This window comes from Nematolebias whitei, chromosome 10, assembly GCF_014905685.2.
Source record: "Nematolebias whitei isolate Nwh7 chromosome 10, NemWhi1, whole genome shotgun sequence".
NCBI classification, from domain to species: Eukaryota; Metazoa; Chordata; class Actinopteri; order Cyprinodontiformes; family Rivulidae; genus Nematolebias; species Nematolebias whitei.
This window is the reverse complement of record NC_056507.1, coordinates 16,976,215-16,985,974: the sequence shown is the minus strand read 5'-3', so window position 1 is coordinate 16,985,974 and position 9,760 is coordinate 16,976,215. Positions and strand designations below refer to the sequence as shown.

The following is a 9,760-nucleotide window of genomic DNA, read 5'->3' as shown; positions in this document are numbered from 1 at the left end:
TTCGGAGAGACGAAAACATTTGATTGCTACATATGAGAGCATTAAACAGAAACAACAGAATATGATGACCATGTGCTTTAGTCTGAAGTGTTGCTCGTTTCATGTCCAACAACAATATGACAATCAGCAGCTGCGAGTTCAACCCAATTATATGCACTAATTGGTTCCATTTACTCTCAGGCTCCTATTTTTGTCATTTCCTAGCATCAACAATGAAATATAATAGAAGCTCTCGCACAATTGTCATCCATTTTTCTTCCATATGTTTTTCTGCATCTTTCTCGTTCCACAATGTTTGTGCTATCTCAACAAATGATTTGTCAAAACATTCAGCTCGTTCAGGAGAAGGGTGCTGTGACTTTTGATATTGGTGCAACTTTAGCTTTTTGAAATATTTAGCCTTTTATGTCATTTTTTTTTTCTCATAGAAAATGAAAAGAGCTCATTTTACATCCTTTAAATCTTTAGATCTGTTTACAACCTTTTACTGCTTCGTTCACATTTTGTTCTGGTTCAGCTTCTTTCAGCTTCTTTGTGCATTTTTTTTCAGCTACTTTCAGCTTAATTTCATCCGTTTTTTTTCAACTATTTTTTTGTGCTCCTTTAAGATTCTTTCTGCTAACTTCAACATTTTTGTGCTTATTCTAACTTCTTTCTGCAAATTTCAGCTTGTTATGCTCCTTTCAGCTTATTTATGCAAGTTTCAGCTTTTTCTGCTATTTCGGCTAATGCTATTTTTAATGCTAATTTTAGCTTTTTCAGCAAATGCTGTTGTGCTATTTTTAGATTTTTCAGATGATTCCACATTTTTTGGACTCATTCAAATGTTTTGCAGCCTAATTCAGCAAAAAATGTGCTCGCTCCACTTCCTTTTGGTAATTTAATCACATCAGAATTTGTATGTCATTTTCTATCATGGCTCTGAGATGGATTTTACTCACATTATTATTACACTGATGTTTGACATTAAAAACTTAGAGAGAAAAAAATAAAAGTGGTGCACTGGATGAATTGTAAAGGCATCTGCAAAGATAATGACACAATGAGGGGTCAATGAATGCCACTCTATGTAAAAGAGGGTCAAAAGCCAGATAACTTGGAGAGAAGATTAGATGTGAATTTGCTTGTGAACACGGGGCAAAGACAGAACCCTTTTATTGACTGCTTTTATCTCGCAGCCAATCAAGGCACAGTCGTTTGTTAGCTGTCTGCAGGAACCAGCTCGAGCACGCAGTGGCAAACAATTAACCGAGTGGCATTTCCCACAGTTGTGATAAACCAAAATCAAATGGCAGTATCTATAAGTGCACAGCTTTTCAAGGTTATAACAGATTTAAAACTTTGTCTTTGGTCACAGTTGGCTGTCGATGTTTTAAACATCTGTGCAAAAGTTGCCATATTTTGCATAACAAATTGAAGTCTACGTTCTTATCTAATCTCGAATTACATTGATGCTTAACGTTATATTACATACACACTTGTGCAATCCCTTTGTAACAATGGCTTTCATGAAATAGAAACAATTGCAAGATTTTTTTATTTATTTTAAACTTCAGCAAATATCTGCCCACCTTTTTTAACAATTTGATGAATTCAAAGCATGAAAAAAGTCAAAGCAAGTTTTCAGTTTGCCGTGAATGTTGTTTTACTGTAAATGCTGCACAGCACTTAAAGAATACCATTAGATTTTTGTATTTTATTATTTTTATTTTCATGTTTATTCGGCAATCAAGCATGTTTCCCAAAGGACACTTCACAGTTTTAGGGTCAAAACATTTAACATACACCAGGCTGTCACATGCACTTTGACTGCTATACAACATGTGTTCCTTTGGGACTTGGAAAACAAAGGAAAAACATGTTCTGATAAACACTTAAAAACAAAAAAACAACATTCCCTATGTTTTATGCTAGCTGTTTGACAAGTTAGTTGCAAGCAACATTTTTTCTGTAAAACGGTGTAAACGCCTGCTTAAGTTTTGACTTAAAAAGGTACAGTTAAAAAACAGTGCAGTCTCAATACAAAGAATTAAGTAAAAGGTAAAAAAAAAAAACAGCACAGAAAAACAACACACTTACTGTTCAAACACATTTATACATAAAATAAAGCAAATGAAAACTATCTTAAAACACCACAACTATGCACAACTGGATGAAAACCAAAATAAATATATTAATTTTTCACTTCTCTGTCTCTCTCCATCCCCTTGCATTCCTTCCAAACTTGTAAACCAGTCTGCGTCCATCTACTCGTTCTAGGATTTCCCTTTTGTAATAATATCTGTATCAGAAACAGAAAAAATACATATTTAGAATCATTTGAAATAGGTTAACAGGAAACTCTATGGTCTATAACATGGCTGTTCAACTAAACTGCTCAGGGGGGCACAGTTATTGAAAGCCAACAGTTCAGGGGCTGGACATCCAGCAGTTATTGTCATGAAGTAAGTTTGTTTTATGGTTTAAAATCTAGTTTTATTTAAAAATGAAGCCATTGGTGGGCAGAACTGAGCTCACTCATGGGCCTGATTTGGCCACCGGGGCCGCCAGTTGAATAGCCCTGGTCTATAACAGGGGTGTCCAAACATTTTCATATGTGGGCCGAAACCTTGATGATGAAAGGAGTCGCGACCCACAAAAATGTGAATTAAATAATTTATAATAATTATTATTATTAAATAATAATTTATTTTTTTTAACTCAGCATGAACAATATTTTGCAGAAAGGACAAAAAAATTATTGTAGATCTAAAACATTAAAAGCGTCATAAACAATAACGCTTTGTTACTTTATTTTTTTAAATTATGTATTTAATTTTATTGATTTATTGCCAAAAGATTGCATTCAACTTAGTATTGCTCATTTAGAGATTTTTTTTTTTCTCAAAAAAAATAAAAAAAATAAATAAAGATCAATAAATGTGCAAGCCTATGGGCCAAAATATGCCTTTTGTTAAACTGCAGTTGTGGGCCACACACAATCAAATGAAGGGCCATAAATGGCCCCCTGGCCACACTTTAGACACCCCTGATCTATACAAACAAACTACAAATACTCAGTTTAGTCGAAATAATTGCTCCATGGACTGTTCAGCTTTAAATTTACCAATGTTCTTAAACTGTTCTTTTTTAATTTCATCTGGTTTTGTAAATACTGAAAGTTGTGTATAAGCTGAACATTATAGATATGAACTGTTTACTTACTAATAAAAAATAAACCAAATGGAAGGGGTTTGTATTATTTGGTGAAACATTCAAACAAAAAAAAAAAAGTTTTTCAAAAAATCTATATCTGTGCCAACTGTTTTCTGAGCAAACCTTTATGACACCTGCACATAATTCGAGGGAACTTGACATAAAATCCAGCTTAGTGGTCAAAGTGACCCTGTGGTTGCCCTCAATGGTTGTGTAAAACTTTAAAACTCATTAGATTGGCTCAATCCAAACCAAAGCTGTTACTAATGCCATTGATTTCATGAATAGAGCATCAATGTTGTTTATTTCAAATAAAAAACGAATGCATATGAATAAAAAAAATGTGTAGTGACCAAATACTAATTTGTCATTGATGATAAATAAAAAAAAATTGAAATGGTGTATATGAACATTTTGGTTTAACATAAGTTAAACTTGTAATGTTGTAAAACTGAGTAACTCTTTCTTTTTTTTTTTGGTTGTCAAGTTGTACCCAAACTAAGAAAACATTTCTGATAATAGGCACAATATGATAACTGTTGCAATAAAACAAATCAAACAGCAAAACTGTGTTTATTTAGCTGAAAATGTGTCAAATAGAATAAATACTCAACCTGGGGAGAAATATTGATATATTTCTGTATCTGCAATAACTTTGCTGTATTTTCCCCACATTACTGTATTTGACTGTATGAAAACAAAACGTTAGGTTTATAGCAGCTTTATGTATTTACCTCATTGCACGACTTAGTTTCTCATAAGTCATGCTGCTGTTATTCTTCTTTTTCCCCCATAATTGTGCCACAGCCTCAGACTTCAGGAATCTGAAGATGCCCTCCGTCCGATCTTCCCACTTGATCAACCCTGGGTTTCGATCTGGGTTAATCAGAATGTCTCTGATGAACTCCCACAGGTGGGTCCCTCTCGGGTCTTTAGGGAGAGCATCAGGTGACAGTAGAGCCGTGAATGTACAGAAAGTAAGTTCAACTTTGAATAAAAGTGTGTTTTTATTACTCACTGGGCTTTTTGACTGGGTGACTTCGACTGAAAGACCGCTTAATTTCTTAATGAGACAAAAAAAGTAAAAAATTAATAAATAAATAAAAAATCCAAGTTGGGTGAATTTTATTGATAATTTATGCAGCTTCAAAAATATTGTTTTTATACATCAAATTGTACAGAAAAATGTTATCTTACCAGGACTGGAAGGGGTGGGAGACGCATCAGGGGCAAGTAAGTGAAGCGAGGGATCATAGATCTCTAAGGGAACAAGAAAATAAAAAAAGAAACTGTCTTTTTTCCCAATACAACTCATTGAAGTATGAATCTATTTACAAAAAGACATGATTAAAATACCTCCAGGTGGATAGCTGACATCTGGAAATGGACATATATCTGCTGTAAAAAAGGTATGTGTCACTAAAGGCAGAACAAATTAAAAATAACTTAAATGTTATTGATAAAATAGTTTCGTACACAAAAAAGTTTTCTTAGAACCTCTTACATTCAGGTTTAAGTTCCAGTTGCCCAATGTCCACGTGATATTGCCCTGTGTAGGAATAGTGAGGAATATAAAAGCACAAATAAATGTTATCTATTATTTGAAAATTGATTATTCATGCTATAACAAATGTAGCTCAACATTCAAAACCATTAAACTAAATCACTGCTAAATGCAATCAAAGTGTCCAAGGACCCTGAGAACACATAACAGAAAATCTTTTGTTTTTTTTTATGGCAAATTAGGAAATGCTCTACAAAGTCAAATTTTATTTACATACTTTGTAAAAAGCCAGAACATTTTCATTGTATATGTAGAAAACTCTGTAAACGAGTGGCTAATTAGCTGACAAAGTTATTTTCAGATTTTCTCTCTCGCTTTTGGCCTTCAAACTAAAAGTCTAAAAAACTGAAAAGGGGCAGAAAACACTTTTTTTTCAGTATACTTTGTTGTATTATCTCAGTTCATCTAAAAAAGTGCTTGTGTTTCCCAGATACAATAAAAGACTGTTTTGCTTTGACCTTGAAATTTTAGTTACCCTGCATTTCTCTGCAAACTGGAAGTTAAACTTGTTGTGCCAGGTCTTCTGGTAATGAACTTGCTTTCATTGTAAGATGAAAGATAAAATGCAACATGCTGGTCTTGTTTACCACTCAACAGCCTCAACTATGAAAAAAAAATCCCATTGTTTAGCACGGCACACGTTACAAGTATCAGTGTCAGCAAATTAAACTGAACTTTTTTTGGAGCTTTTTTTTTTTTTTTTTAAAGTCATCTCAGTTCCTCGTTCTTAACTTCACACTGTAGTTTTGTTGAAGATTCACTCTCCAGTAAAAACAAAAGAAAACCCATCATCTCCTTCACTTTAAGTGCTCCTTCGCCGCAGCTTGCAGTGAAGCCTTAAATCTGTTCTCTGAGCCCTTCTTAAACACAGATCATACAACTTGGAGTCCCTGGCTTGTCTTTTATTAGAAGTAATCATCTTCATTTTTGCCCCACACACCCCTGAATCTTGCTCCTAGACCCACCGCTTGACTTGAGCTCTGTGATGCTGTTGAAAAGAATGTGTCCCACGCTGCCGGCAGCACGGATGAAGTCAGGGTAGCTCAGACTGCAAAGATGATGGCCGTCCATGTCAAAGTTTTGGAAGGGAATGCTGGAGGCATCAATCTGGTGGATGTCCATGACCTGCTGCAGCCACTCCCACACCTGGTACTTACTCCAGAACTGAGGCTGGGAGTCATGAGACCACCTCGTGTAACTGGACATCACCAGTGCACCTGAACAACAGGCATAATTAGTAAAGAAAACCCTTCGAAACAATTTATTTCATTACAACGTTTTTGTTGTTACCGTATTCTTCGGACTATAAGTTGCACTTAAAGTCCTTTAATTTTCACAAAAATCAATAGTGAGCCTTATAATCGGCTGCACCTTATGTATTAATTCTGGTTGTGCATAACGACCTCGAACCAATTTTATGTGGTTGTTGTGAATGAGTTGAATAAAGTTTGACTTATGTGACTGTTTTGTTTTGCTTAATGCACCTCTTATACATTTTAATACTTTTGTTGGATGTAACTGGGATCCTGTGTACACAATTTTGTAATGACACAAAAAGAGAACCTTGAATCTGTAGCGTCCATCCAAGGCTTATCAAAGAGACAGTATGTCCCCAGAGACTTTGTGCCTCCTGTGCCCCTCCCTCTCTGCTAATCTGGGACAGATAATGGCATTCTGTTTTCCAGCTCAGGAAGTTTCTTAATTAACCTTCTCTGTGTGTTAAAATCTACAGTTGGGACCACCCTGACATGTTGCATGATTCTGGACCCCCTTCTGTGTAATTCACCTTCTATGTTGAGTCACCAGACATTGAGACTCCTGAAGAAGGGTCTTAATCAAAGAGCTTCACTCCGCCTTATCAACAGAGACCGGTTGCCATGACAATAAAGGAAGCTAACACCCAGTTGAAGTTCTGATTCAAAGAAACCCATTTTGTTTGTATCAGCATGGTGTCACCCTTCCTAACAAAAGGGTCATTGTATTATCTTCTATGAAGACATTTGAGAAAGGAGATTCCAATTAAATTAATTGTACAGTGGGATACTCCTACTGTAAGAAGCCCTCTGATTGGTTAAAAGTTAAGGGGCCTGTCTTCCTGGTGTCAGGTATACTGAATGCCATGGTAGAGAGTTGTGAGACGGCAGCCGATGAGGATAGTTGGCTTTGAATCATCAGCTGAGCTGAGCAGATGGAATGAGTGGTTGTGGAGAGTAGCAAAGACTCTCTGAGACACAACAGCCATGAGGAAGAAGCTGTCCTGGTGAAGAGTTGGCTCTGAGTCAACCCAGATGTCCTGGACTTCTCAAACACCCTACAGATGTACACTGCTGGATGAGCCATTGTCTTAGAAGGAAAACCTCCCTTTCGAGTGACAACTTGAACCTCCTCCCTCAAAGTCATCGCATCTGCTGTGGTAATGAGAATAAGCATCTCCGTGGTAGGACAAAACATCTTCCTTCTGTTGAGAGAACCACGAAACAGTGCCAACTAAGTTTGTTTAGATTCATGAATCTGAGATAAACTTACCTAAATTTTAACGTTAACAGCAGAACCTCAGTCCAAATTGAATCAAAACCCCTTCTCAAAGTCCTCAGATTTATGCCATTTACTTTCTAAAATAATATTATTGGTTGTTCATTCATATTCAAGATTTGCCATAATTTTCCATGCCATAATTCAAACTGAAAATAAACGTTACAGAATTGTATTTAACTTACGGATTCTTGGTGTTTTTTTCGAGGGACAGGAATTAAGTTCGCTACAAGAACATATGGTTTATATATGTTTGAGGTGAGGCCAGTCCAGAGTATGTGAGCATAAATACCTGTTAAAGGTTAGGAGTTTGACTGGACCAGAAGTCCAATATCCTGTACATATATTCCCCTACAAATCCTTATAATCCGGCGCACCGTATGTATGAAAACAGACCCGTTCATTGATATTGAGCCTTATATTTATTTATTTTTGTTTAACCTTTATTTAACCAGGCAAAATGCATTGAGATCACATATCTCTTTTGCAAGGGAGGCATGGTGTGCCTTATAATCCAACAAAATATGTTATGTAAAGCTTTGTCTTCTCAGTAAAACATCCACAGACAAATTGTCAATCTATATTCTTATTCTCAATAGGAGTTTACTGAAATGGCTGTTAGGGCATTTCTCTACTGGGAGTCCTTGTTTTGCGTTTCAGAGCTCTGGGCTCACCAGGTGAGCAATCCATCATTGCTAAACGATTTTCACTAAGTGTTCTAGCTTTATGGAACTGGATTGTTTAATAGCGAGCAATAAAAACCCTTAAGCAGAACATTTTACAGTATTTTCTTCAAGCATTTAGGATATTATTCAGACAATTGAATCAATGATTAATGTCAGCTATGAGTCCATTTGTAATCCCATGAAAGGATACGTCGAGTTTCATTCTACGCATTAACGCTCACCATCAGAATAGAGGCTGGTAGGTCCCCAGGTGGAGGTCAGCTGGCTGTCTAGGGTGGTGGATGGAGTTATGCTCATGTTGAAGATTTTACACGCGGATGTACCATGGCCCAGGTGCTGGGGGGGAAGAGCAGGTATATTATACAATTAATTGTTTAAAAGCTAACTTAAAAAAAAAAAAAAAAAGTTTGGGCTATTTATGTTTCCTTTCATGCATATACAAATCTGTCAACATGTTTGGGCACATTTCACAGTTTTAGCTGTGTTTCATATCCAGTCATTGATTCACATTTCCTTATTTCTGTATGCACAGGATAAACAGCATGTCTGAAGAATTTTCACATTGTAAAAATGCAAATAAAGAAAACTGTACTGGAGTCAGATCTACAGACATGGCTTGTCCTTGGGAAAATATTGCTATAACAAACCATTCCAGTGATGATATGTCACAGGTGTTGCAGCCATTTATAAAGGTTCAAGGTCCAAGGTTCTTTACTGTCATTCGCATCACATGTGGTACATGAGGTGGAATGACTGTGTATCCAAGGTCCCAGTTACACCCAGAAATAGCAAAACAAACAAACAAACAAACAAAATAAAGCATAAAAAGAAACAGTATAGAAGGATCGAAGATACACGCTAAACACTAACAATGTAAAAAAAAAAATATATATATATATATATTATTATTATTATTATTATTATTATTATTATTATTATTATTATTATTATTATTATTTATTTATTTATTTTTCAGCTGTTTCCTTCTTCAGAGGTCCCCATAGCGAAGTAACTCACATGAAGACTTGGCGATTATTTTTATGCCAGATGTTCTTCCTGACAAACACATATCACTGAGCTACCACAGCCCTCTGTGTGGAGCAGAGAGCTGCCATGTAGGGCGTCCGGGGGAGCAGATGGTGGGAGTTAAGGGCCTTGCTCAAGGGCCCAGAGTGGGGTAAATGAGGGTGGAGACAGGTGTGGGTGTTTCACCTTTCCCACCCACATTTTGATGTTGTCAGTACCGGGAATTGAACCAGGGCTCTTCCGATCACAGGCCCACCTTCTCTAACCTCTGCTCCACCACTCCGTCCACTAATAATGCACAATAATACAATACATAATTAACAATATAGGCATTTTTGAACAACAAGGCATTTAAATTGACTTGAGAAGACCTTCAAAATAAAATACTAAACCTCTAACTGAGCACCATAATGTTCCTTAAATGCTTCAGGCTGTTACCAAGATTAGAAAAGTTGTTGCTAAACCAAGCAGGCACAAATGTCAACTTAAAACTGCATTAATAAGTTGATATATTACATATAAATTTATACTGTTGCTGAAATAACCCTCATAGAGCAATAAAACGTAAATGACAGTCATTCTTTATGGTTAAGAAGTTACGCAAATGTGTCTGTTGGGTTTTATTTTTTTAATCAGTGTTCATTTGTTTATGCTCAATGCAAAATGGTTTTATTTATGTCAGTAAAGGGATTCGTTTCAGAATGTTTGCCTTTAGTAAAAGCTCAAACAATGTATGTGACATTATCGTTTTCATAGT

The 9,760-nt window shown here is 35.9% G+C and overlaps 1 protein-coding gene across 1 annotated transcript; it reads right to left on the bottom strand.

The window, feature by feature from the left end:
• Positions 1-2,181: 2,181 nt before the first annotated feature.
• On the bottom strand, positions 2,182-8,274 carry ehf (ets homologous factor). Its single transcript, XM_037682719.1, has 8 exons — positions 8,199-8,274; positions 5,725-5,976; positions 4,700-4,744; positions 4,552-4,593; positions 4,393-4,455; positions 4,214-4,258; positions 3,930-4,125; positions 2,182-2,281 (listed from the first exon to the last, which is right to left on the bottom strand). Exons 1-8 carry the CDS (start codon positions 8,272-8,274, stop codon positions 2,182-2,184), a joined length of 819 nt encoding a protein of 272 aa, XP_037538647.1.
• Between the last annotated feature and the right edge of the window lie 1,486 nt (positions 8,275-9,760).

What these genes read in the sequence shown, in the direction of transcription:
- ehf (XM_037682719.1), bottom strand. Translation starts at nt 8,274, where the DNA reads ATGAGCATAACTCCATCCACCACCCTAGACAGCCAGCTGACCTCCACC. An exon ending in TACCAGCCTCTATTCTGATG is followed by an intron (nt 5,977 to 8,198) that starts GTGAGCGTTAAT and finishes CCTGTTGTTCAG; the next exon opens with GTGCACTGGTGATGTCCAGT. An exon ending in TGTCAGCTATCCACCTGGAG is followed by an intron (nt 4,456 to 4,551) that starts GTATTTTAATCA and finishes TTGTTCCCTTAG; the next exon opens with AGATCTATGATCCCTCGCTT.